This window comes from Falco naumanni, chromosome 1, assembly GCF_017639655.2.
Source record: "Falco naumanni isolate bFalNau1 chromosome 1, bFalNau1.pat, whole genome shotgun sequence".
NCBI lineage: Eukaryota > Metazoa > Chordata > Aves > Falconiformes > Falconidae > Falco > Falco naumanni.
This window is the reverse complement of record NC_054054.1, coordinates 94,349,153-94,371,576: the sequence shown is the minus strand read 5'-3', so window position 1 is coordinate 94,371,576 and position 22,424 is coordinate 94,349,153. Positions and strand designations below refer to the sequence as shown.

The following is a 22,424-nucleotide window of genomic DNA, read 5'->3' as shown; positions in this document are numbered from 1 at the left end:
CACGTTCTGGAGAGCTGCGAACAAGGTATAAAGAGGAAATACTTCAACACTTGCAGACTACAAGTATTTCATTGTATCTCGAACCACTTCAAGCGAGTTGTGTTTGCCAGCGCCAAAGGAATCTGTTGGCTTTGCGCTCCAACTGGCAAGGGCAGGAGGGGACGCGTGCCCCAAGGAATACCCGGCGTGGGATGAAGGAAGAGCGTTCGCTCCTCCACGAGCCTACGCTACCACAGAGAAGAAAGCAGGTGGTGGTTTAGAGAGGTTCATTCCACTTTCTCCTCTGCTGGGATCAGACAGGGATGTGCTTATACCCACTGGCACCGTGACTTGCACAACGGTGGTCTTACAAGGGTGAGATGTCCTAAGCATTGCCCTCCACCCTTTTTTTCTTCTCTACCGCCAAATTATTTCTGAATGCATCAGACGGGCCAGGGGAAGGAATGAGAGCATCACCTGGAACTGTCAGATCACACCTACCAAGTGCCTTGCACCAAACTGACGCAGCTGCAGTTACACCTCGAAAGCTGTCCAAGCTACAAAGCTCAGCAGGATCAGAAAAAGAGATCTTCTCTACTTTTAACCCTTAGTCTAACGATCTCAAATACTGCCTGTTCAACAGTTATAGGGAGCTCACGGGACACTTCCACCTCCTACAAATCTGAGTTTTTATTTAGATGAAAACGTTTCTAGCTTTTGAAACAGCCAAATTCACCTTCCTTGCGCAACACAAAGGCTGCAAAGCAGTTCGAAGCTCTGGTGCAGGGAACCAGCCCTCTTCACCTCGAGACACGGGTCAGATAGCATCTCAAAGCCGTGCTCTCTCCCTCAACACATGTCTTGCTGACGTTGATCAGATCTGTTGTGGCACAGGGCAAGATCCTAAATCATTGGGTGCCAAGACACAGATGGTCTTTCAAAACATAAGGTATATATTTTTTTTTAAAAGCAGCTGGCACTTCTGCAGAAAGCCACGTGATTTCCTCTACCGCATCACTTTTTCTCATTTCATGTTGGCTAATGAAGAGTTCAGAGCTGATGAACAACCGCATATCCTCTAAAGTAAGATGAGTTTATTCAGTGACAAGCTGTTCAGGAAGCAGGACTGTAAAACCTTTATTAAAGAAAAGCAAAGAAAACAGGATGCTAAATGACTCGTGCCAGGACAGAAAAGCAATTAAAAATGGGAAGGCTCATTAGCGAATCTAGTTTGTTTCCAAACAGTCCAGGCCAGGGGCGTTCTTTTCATACTCTAGCTCTGTCCAGCCCAGTTAACAACTGTCCCAAATGATTTGGGATACATCATTTTAGTTGGGCGTATAGTGATAGGACAAGAGGCAATGGTTTTAAACTAAAAGAGGGCAGATTTAGCTTAGATTAGATCTAGATTAGGAAGAAATTCTTTACTGTGAGGGTGGTGGGACACTGGCACAGGCTGCCCAGCGCAGCTGTGGGTGCCCCATCCCTGGCAGTGCCCAAGGCCAGGCTGGATGGGGCTGGGAGCAGCCTGGGCTGGTGGAAGGTGTCCCTGCCCGTGGCAGGGGCGTGGAACTAGGTGGTCTTTAAGGCCCCTTCCAACCCAAACCGTTCTAGGATTCTATGATTTCCCATCAGAAGTTACGTGATACTTAACAGGAGACTGAACTTAAGTCTTCAGTCCCCTTTGCTTTCTCCATCGCTGCTGTGGCACTCAGCTTCACTGCATTTTAAACCTCCAGCTAACATGCACCTCACATCTTCCAACTCACGAGTTGCATATGCTTGTTCCTTCAAGCACCCCAAGGACTCAGGTTACTTCACCTTCCCAGTTGCTTGCTCCCTTCCACTCAAGACGCAGTCACACCAAGAAGTACCCTACACCAAAGACAGGTGTGCAAGCCAGCAGCCAGCTACCCCGTGGTGTCTGTCCACACACGTGTTGCCTCCAGGGTTGGAGGGGAAGCTCAACCCCCACTTCAGTGCGTGCAGATAACCCACCGTGAACCCATGCCCCACAGAACTTGTTGGCGCGGTTGTAGGTGCAGATTCCTGCAGTTTGTGTCTACATCAGGAGCATTTGGACCACTCTTAACTGAACACTGTTGTTTTTTCTACATAATTCAATCCCTCTGGAGCCTCACAACATACTTCTCATCGCATTTGGATTAGAGACTGATTTTGCCTCCAAAAAGGCAGCCATGGACCTTAGCTTCCCCTGCTTCTGTTGATGCTCATGTTTCACAAGCTGTTCCTTCCGACTTGCAGCCCTTCTGGATCCTGGTTTCTGGAGGAACGTTCCTGCATCCTTCAAAGCTTAGTTCTAGTCCAGTAGTGAACGTTACAAACACCAAAGCTTGTTGTTTCGTTTAATATTAAATATAGTACATTTTGTTAACATGCTTCAGCTTCCAAGACTGAGAGATTGCAGGCAAGAGCTGTCCCAGGATAAGCCTCTTGGGATGAATCCCCTCCCAAACATTTTAACGATGAACAGAAGCAAAGGAATTTATCTGACATGATCTATAATAAGATTTCAATATAACATTCAGCCTACAGCATTTCTAAATATGGCCAAAGATCACTGAAGTTATTTGGCATTATTTCATCTTACAAGGATTTTCTTTCACTTATTCTGCTGTGTTTGCATACACGAGATTCCACATCCATCACCGAGCAAGGTCGTCTATTGTTCAGTGGGCTCCGACCGAGGTAAAATACATCTCGGCACCAAGGATGTCAGGTGCAGAATTGGGATTATTATTTATTTATTAAAAAAAGCCCTTTTCAACATCTACTCACAACCTGTAGATACAGGAAAAACATAAAGTGCCACCCTGAAATCAAGGGCTGAAGCAATTCTGAAAGCTGATGGGCTTGTTACCTTCCAATCCCCACCTCTTCACAACACACCCCACTGCATCCATTAGGATATTTGAGGTAAGGAGCCGCCTGTGTCTTCTGCAAAGCATGACAAATCACAACACCTCACCCCTGACTGGCACTCTTCCTTCTCTTTCCTCTTCCCAAACAACAGACAAATCCCCAGGGGAAGAAAAAAATGGAAGAGCGACTGAAGCCAAAGCCAGGAAGACACAAGCCAAGGCTGTTACAAGAAGTGTCATCTCAGTGCTGAAGAGATTCTTCCCAGAAGTCTGAGGCTGCACCTTCTCAACCAGTAATGCGAGAAGAAAGTGCCAGTTGTGAGAGTCCAAATCCCACTGTTATGGCAGATTATAAAGCTCGCTCTGCTACTTCATGCTCTAATTTTTCACTAGGTCCTGCAGCCAAGATAGCATCATTTCTCACGGCGAGATCAAACGTGCAGAATGCCCACGACCACTCTCGCATCGGCAGAACAGGAGGCGTCTTCAGAAATACAAGTGTCACCTGCAGCAGCCTTTTTAGCAAACCCCACCCTGCAAGACTAATTAAACACACTCTTACCATGACGGTGCAGTCCTCAGAGCCGCTAGCGATGACCTGGTCATTATGAGGACACCAGTCTATGTCCAGCACTGGTCCCGTGTGGCCACACACTGTTGGGTAGGACTTGTCAATTCTGCCTGTCTGCGGGAGGGAAACAAGAAGGAGAGCTGTAATACACAGACAGCACAGAGCAGAGGAGATCCTAATTCTCCATTAACTCTTTCAGTATTCACAACGTCATGAAATTTGAATCGTCTCATGTATCTGTGGAGGAGACAAACCAGCAACTCTCTTTCTGCAGCATCAACTAGCTGGAAACTCCCGATGCTACAAGGAAAGGGTTCAGAGGTTCAGCGCAGGAGGGCTTTGCCACTCCTTGGATGCAGCGATGCTTTGCTGCCCATATCTCAGCATTTTCTCCGATGCTGTCCCTTTGTCTGTCCCAACGTTTCAGGAAGAGGGCTCTGCCCGACCACTGAAGCTCTGGTTTTGTCTGTGCTTTGCAACAGTGGGCAGCAACAGCTAAAGATAACCAAGCTAAAATTTTAATTGAAGGGTGTTGCTGGTCATTGAATGTACCAAGTCTGCTTGTTTTCATCATAGAAGTATTTTGCTTAGATGGAAAGTTTTTAGGACACAATTGTGCAGAGTAAAATACTGTTTTCAGGAATAAATACTGCCAGGACAGACTGCCACAGCCACCCACCCCACTCCCTGCCTCCCCCTCCATGGCCAGAGGACCAAGGCCACCAGCAAGCTGCCAAAGTCAAGCTCACCACACAGGTAAACTTTCCAAGAAAACAAGCTAATGAGATGTTCCCGTTCGAATGGAGACCAATCTAGTGATGCCAACCCAGTCGTTGCAAAGGCACCAGCTCTGCCAACTGGGTGTACGTTTTGCTGATGGAGCCCCTCAGTATCCTGAAGCAACCAATCCCCCCCGAACTGCTGATGCACCTAATACCCCTGCTTCCTCTGGGTGAAAGGGAAGAAAAGTCACTCTGGGTAATCATGGTTCTCTCTCGGTCAAGTCTCACACGGATGGGAAGCAATATTTAAAATACTGAAGACACACGGTGGGAGCAGCAGGGTGAGCAGGAGACTCCTGCACTTCCAGGGCCAGAATCTGGGTCCCGCTCCAAGGGGTTTTGTTTCCAGGGAATGCCGCGATGGCCTTTTCATGAGCAACGGGAGAAGAGACACAGGAGGGAAAGGTCTTGGGACAGAGGTCGTCTTCTTTCATGTTTAAACATGCAGAAGAAATGGCTGGCATTTTATTTCTGCCATTCGGTGGTAACGTCCCCCATCCTCAGAGGTTACATCCCTTAATATATGCCTCCTACCCATCTCCATGCGGAAGGCTGTTTCCATTCAATGCTGTCTTATGCACAAAAGGATCAGAATAATGCTGGATACTGGCTTTTGAAGACTACTGACCTGGAGACCTCTACTAGCATCAAAACTAAGATATAGATTCAAACAGAACCAAAACAACCCCTGTTTCCTAAATGGCCAAACTGAGGTTTCAAAAAAAAGACTGTCACGATCATTCAAATGCTTTTGAAATGATTAAAAATGAAAAGCTTTGTAGATGAAAAGCCATAAACCAGATATTCAAAAAATTAAAGTGTGTAATCCCTCATGGATGTTATAATGTGAAATAGGATTAAAAAAATTAATACACCCGACTGACATGTATAGCCTATCCATTTTAATTCATCTAATTAAAAAAGGACCGTGCAGAGCATATGCGTACGAATGTACTTCCGAAGTCACATTACAGGCCAAACACAAATATAGATCTAAACCAAAAGAAAAAAATAACGACTAATACTACGAGACATCAGTAACTACCTGTTCTTACTCCTAAGCAGGGCTCTGAGTAATCTTCTAAGAGGAGCCTATGGTAATTATTTGCAGGCTGCACGAGTGCTTGTCAGTTTAGCTTAGGGTTTTTACAGTAATTTATTACTGCAGGGAGAAAAAAAAAAAAAAGATCAATTTGAGCAAATTAAACCACTAACTTCACCTTTCAGTTTTGATCACGATGAACCTGAACAGCACAAGCAGCAGCAAGCCAAGTGCTTGTGACAGCCAGCTGACCGCAGGGACCAGGCAAGCCCACTGCCTGCTTTTGATCACCTAAAAAGGAGCTCATTTTTTAAACCAGCTATCTTGTACTTCCATTAGCTCACTAAACAGCAGCCCTCCGAGGGTGTTTTCGTGAGGAAAAGGAGATGATGGAGGCTCTGTGTGAGCCCACGGCAAGAGGAAGCTACCGATGCCCCAAAAGCAGAAGGGACCAGTGCAGCCACAGGCTTCCAGCTCCCATGCAGGAGCAAGTCCCCTTCCCTCGGCAGGCGAAGCAGCAAGCTGGAGTAAAGCTCAGTCTTGTCACCAAGCTGGAATAAAAGTGAGTCTTGTCCTCAAGCTAGGAACTTTGAGATGGATGCACAGGCGCAGCTGTTTTGGACCAGGACGGCATGTATTTCTCAGCCCAGAGCCATGCGGATCGTGAAGAAATAGATGCACAAAGGGGAAGTTAAACTAAACCGAGCAGAAATATCTTTGCCTTGTGTTATAGGTGAAAAGATGCTTATCTGCATCATCTGTCAAATGCACCCTTTTCCTGCCGGGGTGTGGATAGCGACATACGCAAACCAAACAAGGGAACAGGCAGAGTAAGGATGGGGAAAATGAGCTGTTGTTCAGAAGCAGTGTGGGAGATACAGCAACAAGCACGTCTATTCCCAAAAATTCACAAAACCAAGCAAAGAGAGTGCAAAGAAGAAGAAGGAGCTGTCACGCTGCCTGCAGACAGGGGAAGGCAATGCCAGGGCGACGCACACCCCAGGGGCATCAGCTTCTACGCTTGGACGTGGCACTGTGGCATGAAAGGACAAGACCTAACTGCTCATCAGGATCCACAGAGAAGAGCATCAGAACAGTAAAATCAGAATAAATAAGGATGCAAACGGACAGAAATTACTTATGTTCTTACTGGCCAAAAGGCTGCCACGCTGCGCAAAGCCGCAGTTCAGCTAGCAGAAGTCCAACAGCTTTCAGAGAAGCTACTGACTTGTGGTCAGAGACAAAAAAAATCTTTGCAGGGCAGAGGAAACTATGGTGCTTTCCTGAACGCATAACAAAGAGCAAGAGCTTCCCCCAGCAAGGCTTCTAAATGCACTGCATCTGCTCCACTTCAAAAAAACACCACCACTTTTATTAGAAAGCCTGACCCTTCAAAGGGTATTGGGGAGGGGGGCTGTCAAAGGACAACCCCTCATGTCACCACCCCAGAGCCTGACCCAGCACACCTTCCCCTCAGCACGGTGAGAAATGAGCAGGCTTTAACTCCCAAGTGTTACTTTACCACCTCTCTAAGCCAGTTTTGTAAATAACATCCACACAGGCTACACCGTAGGCTCCCTCCTCCCAGCAGCATTCGCCTCTCCGGAGCAGGAGACCCCGATTCCCGGCATTGCACTGGATTCTGAGCTGTGCACAGAACTTTGAAAACAATACCTGGGGGGCTTTGCCAAAAGGAAGCCTGCAGTAGGGTATCAAAAAAAAACAACCCACCAGCCTGTAAAATTAAACAAAATTCAATGTTTCTAAATACAACTCCTTTTAAAAGAGATGCCTCCGCCACAAGAACACCACGAGGTTTTCAACTTTGCTGCCAAATGGGTGCACTTTCACACTACTGTAATACTCTCAGGTTTGGGGATTTATTTATTTATTTAAAAAATGTAATCTTTTAATTAGTAAGGGATTTAAAATAAATCTCAAGTGTTGATACATGGCTTAAAATTAACTCAGTACAACTTCAAGAAATTAAATCCTTCTCATAATCCATTACGACTCTGAGCGACACATCACAGTAACAACTTGTGAAACTCAGAGAGTTGTATTTTATGAGAAGTGAGCCAAAAAAGTGAATTTGAGGATTACTATTAACATGGTGGATGGCACTGACTAGAAGCACACTCAGTATTCAGGTCCTTCAACAGGTGGTAAGCTGCCCTTACCAAATGAATTCATTTAGGGTTTTCATGTATCCCAGATCAGAATTTTAAAAAAAAATATATATGAGATGAAGAAAAATTGTTATTAAATCCAGAAGAGACAGGTAAGTGGCACAGGAAAACTGTTCCTAAAAGTGGTAGGTTTATGAATTAATCTCACCGTTTTACAACCGCTTCTCTGCCAGAAAAGGGCGATTGGTTGCACGAAACAGCTCATGGATTATGGTAAAAATATCACGGAGAACAGCTGCTTCCCCCGACCCACGGCTGCACTCATTAAAATCGCCATTTAAAATAGGGAAGTGGCATCAAGTTGCACAAGCAAAAGCAATTCCTCCACCCTCACTTCACAGAAGTTTGGGGAAGGAAATCAGGTCACAACTGCAAAGTTTGAAATGCAAACCTACTAGTGCCTTTTCTCTGTTAGAGAAAATATTCCTTTTTTCTGAGTGAAATTATGTGTTTTCCTTACAACAAACACCAAGTGACACCAAGTCCCGTCGAGTGAGGTTTAATGTGCTCTGGCCACCCAACCTCCACCTCTGGTCACAGCAGCTGGTCACGCAGGAGGCAGCGGGGAGAAAATACTGCAGGAGGATGTAAGGAAAGTGCATTGCTCTCTCGTGACCGTGACAAATAGACGTTAGTCACCCAGCAAACCAATCAAGGCATCCATAACTAATTCGGAAAATTATGAAAAGTGTTACTCCCAAAAGGTCTACTGTAACGTCATGCAATGGGACACTTTAAGGCATTCATAACTTCGTATTGCTTCCAAACCGGACCCCTGTCAATATCACTTGCTCCCTTCCAGGAATTCCTCAGCAGTGCTCCCGTTCTGGTTTTGTCACCTTGACAGCTGCAGGGCTGTGACATTACAGGCTGCTACAGAACAGAGACAAAGGTCCTTGTTTGGAGAGTCCAGACCTAAATGGATGCACAAAGAGGAGGGAAGAAAAGGAAGAAAACCCGTGGGGACAGACAGGGATCCTGCACAAAGCCAGCCCTGCCCCAGCAGCGAGAGCAGGGCTTTAAAAACCCCTGCACTGAGCAACCCCAGCAGCTTTGGCATCACCGCTCCGAGCGCCGCCAGGAGGGTTTTGGGCTCGTGGGCAGGAGGAGCAGGCAGCAGTGACAACGTTCATGTCACACCGCTGGGACAGGACTGGCAGCAGCCGGGGACTTTGTGGTTTGGGTGGTTGCAGCTGACTGGAGAATGGAGAGGTAAGAGCTGGTTGCAACTGCAAGATGTTCTGTGTGTTTGCCTGCAGAATCCTTCACAGAGTTTGTTGCAGCAATCAGCTACTTGCACATTGGCTTTAAAAAAAGGAAGGAAAAAAAAAACCCAACACAAGCCGCCCCCCCAAAACCAACCCAGACTGCTGACTCCTGTCACTCAGAGCTGGGTATACAGCACAACTCCAGCACTTCAGCTAATGTCTGGCTCAGTTTCTAGAGGAAAGCTCTAAAATGAATTAACTTTAAAATGAAATTTCAGCCTCAGCTAACTTTTAGCTGTAAAAGGCCTTCAGGCAGAAGATAGAGATTCAAAACAGAGAGACCTGTTGTCCAGAAATTACAATTACCAAGATATAAAGTCGCTCTTTTGTTCTGTCCATAAAGTATGATTTCAAAAGCAGCTAATTCCCCTGTTAGCAAAACAGGCATACTACCTTTCCCACTGAAGGAGAACTAATTGGTGTCCTAAAAAGTCCTGGATTCTGCGATGAAGCAGTAAAACCCACTGCAGTTGCGGGGGCGGTGGAAGATGAGCACCCACCCAGAGAGGGGAGAGGTGCTGAGCGGGGAGGGGTACCCAGACAGGACCCACGGGGAACAGTCGTCTCACATCATCCAAACATGCTCATCCCCCTAAGCTGGGAACAGACGAGCCGGGACTCCAGCACCAGCCATGACGAAACAAACTGGGACCAGTAAAAACACAGACAGGAAAGGAGGAGACAGAAGAAAGTCTGAACAGATCCCAGGAAAGAAGCTACTTTATTCCAACCATTTCTGTTGAACTCATTTTGTCCCTGGACTTGCAAGATTTCAGTTTAGCTGAAGTTTTAACAGCTAACCCAGCACTTTACCCTCCCTTTCAGCCCCCCCTACAGCCTGCTCTTGTACGTATGGCTGGCATATATCCACCTGCACCCTACAGCAACCAGGAACTTTACGCCACGGAGAGAACGACTCAGAAATTCAAGCTGCTGGTGGAGCAACGTTATCTTTCATCTGATGATAGGACTAATACGCAACTTACTCCACTCCTCACACTCTGCTTTAACCTCTGCTTAGGCAGGCAGATGTGGATTACACCGGGTGCTCCCCCAGTGCAACCACCTCTCCTTCGTACTGCTTGCAGGCAAAACTATCAAGCTCCTCTTCCACTTTCATTATTGGACAAGGTCTTAAAATTGCAGCAACGTTTGTACAAAACATCGGTTGACTGTAAGACAGGGGACAGTATTTGCTGCTTGCTCACCTGCAGAAATGAGAATTATCAGCCACACTCCTGCCCTCTCTTCCCTAACACACTAGAACCCGATGATCCATTGGAATCAAGCTGACAGCGATAAATATAAACTTTTTTTGGTTTAAATCAGCTTTAAAGAAAAACCCAAGGTGAAATAAAAGAAACAAACCCAAATTAGTGCCCCACTTGGGAAGGTGCATTATAACTCAAGCCCATGTCCCTCCTGAGCGGCACAGACAGCCCACTTGGGCTAGTGAAGCACCCATGGGAGGTGGTCACAAGCTGATGGGCGCCAAGAGAGAAAAGAAGTGCAAAGGACCTGGGCAACATTTGCTCTATGCAGAGCAGATGTAGGCAAAATCTACAAGAAACCAGGTTTTAGCAGTTCCACTGCTCACAAGATGACTTTGGTCTTTAAAACCCACCAGTGTGTTCCTTTTTTACGCAGTTGTTGCAGCGTTGTCTTGATTTTTCACCTCCTCCACCCAACATTCAAAACTTGAGCTGGCATGAAAATCTGACCAAAATTTAGGGAGAAATGTCCCTTCGTAGTCTCTAACCTTGCAACTTTCTCACAGGGACACTGCTATGAAAAAGACCTACAGCACTAGGGCTGACAAGGGCTCGTCAGGAGCCAAACTCAAGACAACAGTAACTCATTTTAATTCATATCCTTCCATCCACGCTCCACCAGAAATTGCTGGAAGGGCTCAACAAACCCACTGCAGCAGTACCTCCTGATTTTATTTTACACCCAATTCAGAAAAAGATTGTAATTTTTTTTCCTTCAGTCCTTCCTGGAGGAAGGAGAATTTGGAACAGCTGATTAACAACGTACATATGCCATGGTTGAACAGTAAGGCATGTCACTTGCAGAACAACATATTCCTTCAAGAAGATCATTCCTGAGGTGTGCACTCACCCACCCACATGCTAATTGCCTCTCACAGCACCCATCTGATCCCAGCTTCTGGAGGAATGCTGCCTATGTAAAGGGAGTGCAAGAAGAAGTCAGGCATACAAATGGAAAAATCGAATAAAAGGTGTATCCAAAGGGGACTGAAGAAGCCTCTTCTAAAAGCCTTATGCAACGTGATGTTCAGCTGAAGGCATCTTTCTAGATGAACTGAAACATAAAGGACCCCTTTGCAGCAGATTTTTTTTCTTTGCAGATAAAAACTGCACAGATTTTTCAAGGAAAGGAAAAATAATTGTATGCAGTTCTGCTGTAATGTAGACCCAGTACCAGAACCACGGACTAAATGCAGGTATTTGCAAGTCACTTCCCCCAGCACGTCAAGAAACCCACAAAATTCTAATCAGGGCTGTAAAAGCGGGATCACCCATCGAGCTGGGTGAGTGTATTACCCACAACCCCTCTCCTTTGACATCGGAGGCAGGGAGGTCTCTGCCCTGCCGTTTCCAAAGTCATCTGAGGGATGCGAGCACACCACACAGCAAGGGGCACAACTCTTCCCAACAGCATCCCATGGGATAACCGGCAGTCCTGAGTTCGTGCTGCCAGGAAGGACACGCAGCAGTGAAGATGACAAGCCCACCACCTGAAAGGCTGAGGACGGGAGGGCTGGAGGGACAAGGCAGAACAATGGACTCTTGGTCCTTGCACAACACTGAGCCACCCAGGTGGCTGCACCATCCATCCCGCTCCTACGGGAAATCTCCGGGGGACGTGAGCAGGAAAACTGCTTCTTCCCTCACCCCCCTCTTCCTCAGCTCCCTCCCAGCAGCCCTACCTACCATGCTGGAGATGATGTCCAGCTCATCTCGCAGCACAGCCAGCACAGGCTGGGGCACCCAGCGCTTGGTCGAAGGGGTTTATCCCAGGGCTGCCCTCCCAGTGCACCCGCTGTGTTGCCTGGGATAAGGCTCAAAGAAAATCAGCTCTAAAACCCTGCAGGCTTCCAGTCTAACAGTGATACTCTATGCTAACGTTCTGCTCAGTGTTAGCCCAGAATAAGCAGGCAAGTTTGTTCAGTGGTTTTTTTCCCTAGTTAATGCTGATTAGCTGGACTCATATCATCTAGGCACCATTAATTGATATAAATGACCACTTTTGAAAAATATGTGGTCCATTCCAACAGAGGCCATCTCTCTCCAGACTAACCAACCTGTGGGAATTGCGATTTTCAGCAACTCAGACAGTGGCCGTGGCTCTTGCTGGAGCATGGGAATGGCGAGTTCCTGGCAAAGGCCCTGCACATGTGCATGCAAGGAAACGGGAAGTTCAGACAAAGCGTTTCCACAGCCAGCAAGCCTGGCTCAGCTGCACCAGCCCCGGCTGCGGCTCCCCACCGGCTCTGCGGGGAGCCCCAGGGCTGGGAGCGTGGAGGGAGGGAGAGAGGGACGGAGCGTGGAGGGAGGGAGAGAGGGACGGAGCGTGGAGGGAGGGAGAGAGGGACGGAGCGTGGAGGGAGGGAGAGAGGGACGGAGCGTGGAGGGAGGGAGAGAGGGACGGAGCGTGGAGGGAGGGAGAGAGGGACGGAGCGTGGAGGGAGGGAGAGAGGGACGGAGCGTGGAGGGAGGGAGAGAGGGACGGAGCGTGGAGGGAGGGAGAGAGGGATGGAGCGTGGAGGGAGGGAAGGGGGATGGAGCGTGGAGGGAGGGAAGGGGGATGGAGCGTGGAGGGAGGGAAGGGGGATGGAGCGTGGAGAGAGGGAAGGGGGATGGAGCGTGGAGGGAAGGAGAGAGGGAAGAGGGGTGGAGCACGGAGGGAGGGAATGAAAGAAGGAATATGGCAGAGGAAAGAGGGAAGGAGGATGGGCAGAGGGAGAGAGGGAGGATGGAGGGAAGGGGAATAGAGCATGGAGGGAGGGAAGGAGGATGGAGCACGGAGGGAAGGAGGATGGAGCACGGAGGGAAGGGAGGATGGAGCACGGAGGGAAGGGAGGATGGAGCACGGAGGGAAGGGAGAATGGAACGAAGGCTGGGCCGGCGGATGGCGCCCCCTGGGTCCCCGCACACCGGCACCGGAGCCCCGGCGGCGCGGCTGGGCCCGGCAGCGCAGGGGTTAATGGCCGCGCACTTGCCGCGCCGCGCCCCCGCCCCCGCCAATCAGCGCGGCGGCGGCCGGCGGCCCCGAGCGCTGCCATGACCATATAAGGCAAAAAGCCGCGGCCGCCGCAGTGCTGCTGCGGCGGGCGCGGGGGCGCGCGCGCGGCGCGGCGGGGCGGGCGGGGCGAGCGGGGCGGCACGGAGCAGCCCGGCCCCTCCGGCCCCCACATGGGCGCTCGCTGCGGGGTCCCGGGGCGCCCCCCAGCCCGCCGACGGCGGCCAAGAGGCAGCGCCACAACAACAAAACCACGGCGCTACCGGCACTTGGCGAGGCAAATGACGGTTCAAATGCGCTAAACCGGGGGCTGGCGGCGGCCCCGCGGGGCGCAGGCTCGGCTCAGCGCCGGCAGGAGGGCACGGCCACACGGCACGTGCAGCAAGTGGGGTTTTATGGCTCGATCTTACAAACCCGTGCTTTAAAATCAGCCCGTTCCCCAGCCCAAGTACACCAGCGAGCATCTTGCTGTGGGAACTCGGTGCCTACCCCTGCCAAACGGCCGTCAACAGAAATCCGAAATGTTCGGGTGCTGAAGGAGCCAAAGGAACAATTTCATCAGCCGAGGCTATAAAAATAAATGAGGAACCTAGAAACTGGTTACAGCAAAGCCAGCAACGTGTTGCATTGCAAAAGAACGTGTGGGGCTGGAGGGTTTAGGAACAGAGTTCCTCCAGCTTTGCATGAAACCTTCATCTATGTGAGAATTAAATAGCTGGACAAGGCAGGAACATCGCTCAGGGCGCGAAGGCAATGCAAATACAGGGGAAAGCAGGAGGAACAGCTGAATAAACTTAAAAACCCCTCAAACATAAGATGGCACTTAAAATGCAAAAGGCCAGATCACTCGGAATGAGCAGGGATTTCTGCCAGGGACTGAGAAAACATTGGGAAGTAAGAGCAAGAAAAAAAAAAAAAGAGGAAAAAAAAAAAAAAAAGAGGGGTGAGTGTCCTTTGCCATTGGCATTTGATCATGCTGTGATGCAACACGAGTGCAACCGCATGCTGTGTTGAGCAAGGTATTTCCCATTGAGATCTGTGTCACCGTGTGTGGCTTGGGCAAGAGCAGGATGCGTGGCCCGAAGACGAGCGCAAACCAGAATACTTGCAAAGAAGGGCTGTTAATAAGATGAGGAAAATAGAGAGCTATTTCAGTAGGCTAGGGGCTTGGCTGGCTTCACTTAGCATAACCGAGGCATAAGTGAGAACTCGCAGCCTCTGTTCCTGCAATGCACTCACCATGTGGGATGCTATATTCAATTCTGGTCACTAGTCCTATATATAAACAGGGCAGATCTGCAAATGGAGCTAGGAAAAGAAGGACAGGGCTGATGACAGACTGAGGACATCTTAAGTGTGTAGTTAAGAGAGAAGCTTGAGGGTCACAAAGAAAATAACCTTACAGAAAAAGACTTCCGTCACCAGAATGTGCTGGTTAAGCATCAGAAAGGGAGGAGAACACCCCTCTCCAACAAGGGCAGAAGAAAGATGCTCTGTCATTTTTTTCCATGCAGTATCAGGGGGCAACAGGAATTTATTTCAGTTCCTGCTCACTTCTGTGCTTTTATAACACAGGACTGTAAGAGACTGCCAGGAAGGCTTCTGTACCCATCTCTTCAGTCTCCCTCCAAGCCTTTGATCCGGCCATTCTCATGGCTGACGGACTGGAACCTAACTTTTCTGTGTGTTTTGCAAAGCACACCCCTGGGGCTCTACAAATAAATTCAAAGTGGAAGGGAAAGAAGTTGCATGTATGTATGGGCTCACTGGAAGATTATTTTTTGGAGCCTTAGCAAGCACTTTGCACAGCAGAGAACATAAGGGGCTCTTCCCTGCCCGAGGTCAGATGAAGCCCCTCTCCTCAGTATATCAGGTACTGGGAGATAAAAAGACCTGGCTGAAGTACGATAAAGCCTAGGCACAGCCTTCTGATTTGGGAAAGCTGCGATGGTACCTGGAGGAGCTGTTTTCTTACTGAGGTTATTCTGGTCTTACACTGTATAGAGAAATAACTGAAGGGGCTGGCAGCAGCCTGGACCAGCTGAGATGCCAAGGCCACATCACCTATGGAAATACCCTTCTTGAAACCTCTGCATCCATCCGATACAGGGCTGCAAGGAATAGTTTGGTTCAGGTGTGTTCCTGAATGAAGCAACACTTGCAGAGCTCAAAAAGCTGAATCCCCAACAGTGGAAAAAACCTGAGCCCTGCTATCATAAATAACGAGGCTTCATTAGGGGCGTGATTCCACACAGAAACTCCTGCCATAAGGAACTGGCTCAGATTAGTAAAACAAAATGCTTCTTTGCTGTGTTTAACGTCGAGGAAGCATCAGGCTGATTACAGAGACATTAAATGGGTTCTTACATGGCACTACTGAGCAACGTTTGTCACAGCACTGCAGAGACTTCCCAGCCTTGACGTTATTCATAAACCAGTGCTGCCACAACAACAAAGCTGAGCGGGTAATAGCGAGAAACTTTCAAAAAAGCACTTACCTTGTGCAAAGGCAGCACCAGGAACGCTCCGCCACCGCTAGCATCTACAATTATTGCAACAAATCGGGGGTTTACTGCACAAAAGGAGCTATCCCAAGTAACACGGGAAACGCGGATGTCGTCGTAACACTGATCGTTTTTCACCGCTTGGCCAAACACGTGCCGAAATTTGCTCTGTCGTACCACTCGCCTCATTGTGTCTGCAGGGAAGAGGAACGTCAAAAGAAGGAGATCAGTTACAGGTGCAGGGACCTCCTGCTCGCCCAGAAGACGCCTGCCAAGGACCTCCATGGGACCCTCTCATCTGCACCATCACCCCGCTGCCAGCAACACAGAAATACAGTTTCACTCACTAGTCCTGCACCTTGCTTTAGCCCTGCTAAGTTCTCAGCCAGTTTTGCCTTTTTTTTAAAAAAAAAAAAAAAAAAAGTTCAAGGTTGTTTAGTACCAGACAACTGGACTGCACTTCCAAGGGTGTTTTACAGAAGGGATCTGCCAGTTAAGCATCAGTTTTCCCATTGTAAATGTATGCTCTTATTGCAGTAAAGGAAGTTCCTAATCCTAAAAGCAGTTTTTAGACAAGTCTCCACATATTTTCGGGGATAAATCTGGTCTCAGATTGAACTTGTTTACTTTCAAGTCAGGCAGGGTCCAGAAGACGTAAATAAAAATGCAAGCTCTCAAAATCCGGTGTTGCTGTGAAGTGGTTCCACATGTTCGCTAGCTTCCATTTCTTTCTTCTAACTCCAAAATCTCACTAAAAAATAATAAAATTAGTTTCCTAGGAAGAAAGGAGTAATGGAAACAAGCTAATGACTCAAATTAACTTAGTGTGTCTGTAGCACTTCTCTTGAGAAAAATAATTTTCAAGAAGGCTTAAGTTAGAATAGAGGGAAAGGGGCTGGCGTGGAAAATTCCAGCACCTGGAAGGCGACACGGGCACAACACTGCATGTGAACACCAAACCTGGAAGCGAGCAACTGCCTGGAGCCCGTGCATCTGGGAAGGGTTTTTCCCATCATACAAGATTTCTCTCCCTCAAGCAGCTCTTGCAGGAAGAAGAGGAGCCTCCATATAGCATCTTGGTTTTACATATGAGAAAAATCTTTCTGCCCTGGTCTCTAGGGAAAGCAAAAATATTTTTTTTTTAAAAAAAAAGCAGAGTCCACCTCCTAGCTTGCCTCCCAGTAGGTCCCCAAGCACATGGAGAGGCTGGGAAAAACTGCTCAGCTGCATGGAGCTTCTTGCTCCAGACCCACCAGCCTGATGCTCTCAAGTGAGAGACTCCGAACGCGGCTCCGGCACGGCTCCCTCAGCACAGCCTGTCTGCAGCAAAAGTGATAAAGGGTTGTACGCCTGTCTCTGACTGCAAAGGCTGGGCATGAAAGCAGAGCAAAAAAGAGACTTTGGAATGATGGCTGTTTTGTAGTCTCGGCGGTTAAAAAAAAGATAAATTAACAGCAACAAAAAGCTGAATAACTAGAGGAAAGTACTCATCAGAGCTGGGAAAGCAGCAGTCACGCAATATGTTTGTAGAGGAGAAAAATGTTACCATTAACATAACAGACAGCTATCCAGTGGAATACTCCAGTTTCCGCACAGATAAGAAAAAATAATCAGAGTATTTGTTTTCCACCGGCTCCCCCCCCAACCACATCCAGCTGGAGCATTTGGGAATCGGCACTGGCCATCTCCAGCACAGCTCTGGCTCCGGTCTGGGCAGCTGCTGCCGGCACAAACTGGGACAAGCACCATCAGAGCCACCAGCACAATGGGAAGAGCAAAGCCCAGGCGAAGGGTCCCAGCCCGGGCAGCGCGTTACCTGTTGGGGAAAAGCCAGCTCCTCTGCAGGCACAAATAATAAGTGCACTGATTACGGGGTCATTTGTGTGATGGGGACTGTCCCTGGGGTAGGGTGGAGGCCACGCAGCTTTTGGCCACTGATGACCTGGTGATGCAGGCACCAAGGGCTCTGCATTTATTTCCAGCCATCGTCGGTGGGTTTTACCTGCAGCGTTTCTCACTGTACCAGTTCTACACCAATGTCCTATTAAAGCTCCCCAATTAACTCAATCCTTTCAGAGATAAGCAAGTGCCACAAACAGCATTATATTAACAAATCCTGCCGTTTAAGAAAAAACTGGTATAGTTTTTAGATGCAAAATGTCAATGATTGGCGTGTTTATGACGTCCACATGAAAAAAGCTATATATAAATTATGAATGATTACTCCTATTATAGATGAACTTAGGCTTCCTCTGTACTTAATGCAATCGACTTGCATAATACACTTTCTGCCAACTATTTCACTTGCAGCACAAATAAAAAGCCTGTTCCACAGTGCACACGCCCAGCGACACCCAAGTGCCATGGGATGTCATAAACCAGGAGCTGCTACCTGGCCAGCAGGTAAGAGTACAAAATCCAGACACCAGTTTCTTTTTATGCTCACGATGCACAGCAACACCCTCAGAGTTCACGTTCAGCTCTACAGCCAGATGGAAGAGCTGAAGCTGCAGGGCAGACAGTACTTTTCATGCAACAGGACCATGAAATATTAGGAGCAAACCATTTTTTGCACACAGAACTGATAATCACCTGGCAGTGGAGTGCATCCATTTTTTTGAGCGGGGGGAAAAAAAATTACAACTGCTCTGTTCGCAGTGTGATGCGGGTTTTTGTTTTGTTTTCAGGCAAAGGAAAAAGATGAAGTTATCCAAAATGGATGGGAGAAACTCCGCCGAAGCAGATGGTATGTCATGTCTCGAGGTGGAGTGCTGCCAGCACAGGCGGCTCGGTGGGCTCCCCAGGGATGCTCGCACGGCCATCCCCAGCAGGGAAGGAGGGAGGGTGAGGCAGGGCACAGCTCCATCCCTGGGTGGATTCACAGCATGGCCCCCGCCGAGCCCCACTGAACCATGCACAAAGAAAAGGTGAATTTCTACTCGGAGATCCCCGAAAGACAAGCAGCATGCTGTACTATCAAGCTGCCCGAGGCCCGATTAAGATACATCATAAAAAAATGCAGTTCCACACCCAGTTACTAATTTATGGCGTAGACTCATTCAGAGACCTGTCAGATATTTTAATCTGGAGCGGGCTCCTCCCAGCCCTAAGCTGTCTGCCTGGACTTCTGCAGCCACAGCTTGGATCCTGCCAGGTCCTGCAGTGAGCACCCTGCCACAGCGGCATCACCCCCTTCACCCCTCCCTCGCCGGCACCCGAGGTGACACCAGGCCACCCTGAAGAAGCAGGGATGCTCTCGCAACGTGCTGCAACACCACAGGAAGCTTGCGGCCAGCTCAGCCCTCTTGAGAACACACCTTGCAGCAAAACCCTGCTCGCTCATCTGCCTGGGGTGCACGACTTGCCTAGGAGAAGGACTTTTCCAGTCCCCTGCTTTATGCACAGTCAATTTCCATGACTGTTCGCCCACTGGCAACGTTCCCATCCCACTGTGCATCAAGATTAAAATCTGATTGTTTAGAAAAAGGTAAAGCCTTGCTGAGTTAACATGCAGCAAATTGCCTGGTGTCAATGTACCATATACCTGGGGTTTTTGCAATTTGTCTGCTTTAATGCTGGGAATGTGGATATGATAGTTAGGAAGGACTATTTGTATAGCTTGGATAATTACATCTTTTCTTCACTTGATCAATACCAGAACACCACACACAAAAAAAAGAGCTTATCTCAAATATCAGGTACTGGGAGGTCTGCCACCCCTTCCACTCTAATGGTAGAGAAACACCCTCAATCCTCTGGTGAAATTCTACTACTTTATTTCCCTCATTTTTACTGTTTGATGGAAAGGCTAATTTTTTTTTTGGTTTTCCATAAACGACCTTTAAAAAAAATGCAAAGAATCAGATGTATCCAAAAATACCCTGTTTTGCTCCAAACGGATTGGTTTGAACACACCTTTGCTGCCCTCTTCTCCACCTACAGCTCATCATCCTTAGCAGGAACTCTCTGATGAACACATGGTGAGCAGCCTCCAAGTCCTCATTTCCATAGCAAAGGGAGTGATTCTTGGCGTTGGATCACAGCCATTTTGATCTGGCTGCTCTCCAAAGAGAAGAGGGGAGGGGGTGGGGGTGGGGAAATGTGCAGGCTGTAGTTATAAAGAGCAACGATGGTGGATCTTTCAAGCACCCCACAGAAAGAGAGCAGGTGAAAAACAAAACGGCTTGAGCCTGAGCACCTAAAAAAAAAAAATAATAAAAAAGAAAAAGTCATCATCTTCTCCCTACTTCGGCCTCTTGTTCAGATGTGAAAAGCATGTAAGATCCTCATTTATTGCGCAACAAAAGGACTCCCTCCTCCAGCATCTGCAAGAAATCCACAGCTGAATTGGGTTGCCACAGGTTCTCTCAGCGCGGGCAGCAGCTTCCAGCTTGGCCACTTGTAGGATGATCAGGTAAGGCACATCCCCGATGATTCACCATCAGGCAAGGCTGAATCAGCCTCTATCACACATGCCAAAGTATACCTGGCCAGTTCAGGGACCCCGGGAAGTGACTTCGGAAATACCCAAATGGGCAAGTGCATCCATGGCTGATGAGGCTTCACTAGGGATTTACTCTTAGGAAGTGGACTTGGAGCAAGAGTTTTTAAAAAAGGAAGTTCATTAGATCATTGTCTGTGCTGTTAAATCTTAGCTAAGGAGCTGGAACGATCTCCATACACTTGCTAGACAGGAAATTTTTCTTTTTTTTTTTTTTTTTTTTTTTTTTTGTGAAGTACAAATTTGGAGGATTTAAAACCTCACGACTAGGAGTTGAAAGGAGTTTAAATTTTGCCAGAGTTACAGCCCTCAGCAAAATTAAAACAGAAGCGTTAGACACCCTGCAAAGACCACTACAATAGAAGTGCTGACAGATCTATGACTGCACTGATCTCCTGGATCCCGCTCCATGACACACGGCATCTTACACGTCCTCATGGGGACATTGGAAAGAGCCTTCAAAACTCTTCCCCCCCCCCTCCCAAATGTCAAGTGACTACCAGCTGAATTTTACCCAACATTTAACTTTGCCTCCCACTGTCTGTCCCCGCCGTACCGCTCTGCCACTGGCCTTTGTGTCAGCATTTAAAAGGACCTTAGAAATGCAGGATGCAGTCAGCCGTGCTTGCACAGTGATACTTTTCATTCCATTTCTTTCTGATCTCCCATCATGATGTGTCACAAGAGTTACCATGAGTTTGCCCATTTTCCTGTTTATAAAGGATTTATCTGTCTCAAGCATCCAACAGATGTATTTCTGTGGCTTCGGAGGGTTTTCAGCCTGCTTATGCAAGAGGAAACGCATCCTGCTAGGGAACACTTACAGGAAAACCCCCCACTAATGGCAAAATCCTGCTCAGCCCATGTGATTGTGATCCCTTCTGGAAAGGGAGACTTTTGAAATAAAAGGCTACTTTAAGTCACAGGCAGCTGGAGGCTACTGTGAAGGGGGGGATGACGAGGATCCACAAATCCACTCGATAGGGAGAACGGCACTTAAAGGTTGGTGCTGGGGACTGGAAAGGCTCCTTAAGCGCAAAATGTACGATAGGCTGCAAGCTGTTGCTAGTGAGCCCCCAGACTCAGAATTAGAGCCTTACTGGAGAGGTTGCATATGATTCAATGGCAGCTTTGGAATAAATGTACAGTCTCAGATAACTATTAACAAAGAAGCAGATAAGGAAAAAAAAATAATCAAGACACACTCCAGGCGATGCCACCAGCAGCAGTTCTGAATGATGACTAATACCAGGGGGAACCTGCCTGATTTGTTATGGGTTAGACAGGGTGCTGGGGCCAGCAGGGCGAGGGGACAGTCCCACCGGTAAAACTGTAGCATGGGGCAGCCCACGCCATGGATGCCTGATGCGGGGAAGGGTTTCTCGAGTACCGATGCATTGACTATGCAGCCCAAGGTCTTTCTAAACACCTGGGCTGAGATGCTCAGGCCTCAGCTGCAAAAGCGATGAGTGCCCAGAGCTGAAACTTTTTTTTTTTTTAAATAAAAAAGAGAAAGTACGTTATAATCCTAAGATGATAATCAGGCCATGGATGTTTCAATCTGATGTCTAAGTGCCCCCAGCACGGAGAAAACATCCTCCCTTGCAGTGGGGCTGAGCCACATCTGCTGAGCAGTTGGCCATCGTGGAGGTAAGCACCAGAGAAGAGCCCACAAGGAACCTCGTCACTCACTCTTTACAGCACTTTGAACATCATATGGTAGATAAGGTACAGAGCCGCATATGGAAGGGAGGGTATAAGCATTCAGAATTTTTAAAGCCATAAAGAGACCACCATCCCACCGCACCTCCTGCTCCACACAGGCAAGCAGGACTCCATCCCACCGCCGCAGCCATCGCTGCGTGCCCAAGAGCAAGGGGCTGGTGGAGCAGGGACACAACCAACAGCCGTACCCCACCGCATGTGACAAAGGGAACAAATGTTACCGAGGTTATTTCCTAATTGCTCAGTTATGGCATTTCTTAACTTCGGAGCGCTTGGTTGTGCAACCTCGGTGGGTTCTCTGTAACCCACGCGTGTGCACGGCACATTGTACACAAGCAAACATACATCGCCTTGTGCTTAAGTCTAGTTGCAGACGTGTTCCACGTACATAATTTACAGCCCTAGCATACTGCACAGGATGGTGTCTTTGAAATGCCTCAGAAGACTCACTGATCCAGAAGAAAAGTCTGCCAGATCATTTTAAGGACAGCATTTTTCAGCACACCTTTGGCAGAGGAAGGAAAGTGAGACACATCCATGGGGAAAGCAAGCAGGCTCTACCAGCTGAGCCATGCGGATAGCAAGGGCAGCAAAGAGCACCCATTCTTTGAAACCAGATGAGCACAGACTGACAAGCCCCGAAGAGGCATGTTCACCACCATGGGAGACCAAGGCGAGCACAAGTCCCCCAGCAAGTTCAGGACCACGGCATTAA

General features: G+C 48.2%; 1 protein-coding gene across 6 annotated transcripts in view; it reads right to left on the bottom strand.

The window, feature by feature from the left end:
* The window catches only part of CORO1C (coronin 1C), a 54,255-nt gene that overhangs the window by 14,089 nt on the left and 17,742 nt on the right, over window positions 1-22,424 (bottom strand). For 5 of the 6 annotated variants that reach the window (XM_040608164.1, XM_040608176.1, XM_040608186.1 and 2 more), the window contains 2 exons: window positions 15,478-15,677; window positions 3,424-3,546 (listed from right to left, as the gene is read on the bottom strand). In XM_040608164.1, the coding sequence (XP_040464098.1) occupies window positions 3,424-3,546; window positions 15,478-15,672 (318 nt within the window). In that variant the 5' untranslated portion in view covers window positions 15,673-15,677. Of the gene's footprint in view, window positions 1-3,423; window positions 3,547-15,477; window positions 15,678-18,075; window positions 18,095-22,424 lie in introns of those variants that run through there. The other variant, XM_040608214.1, reaches the window with a different exon arrangement.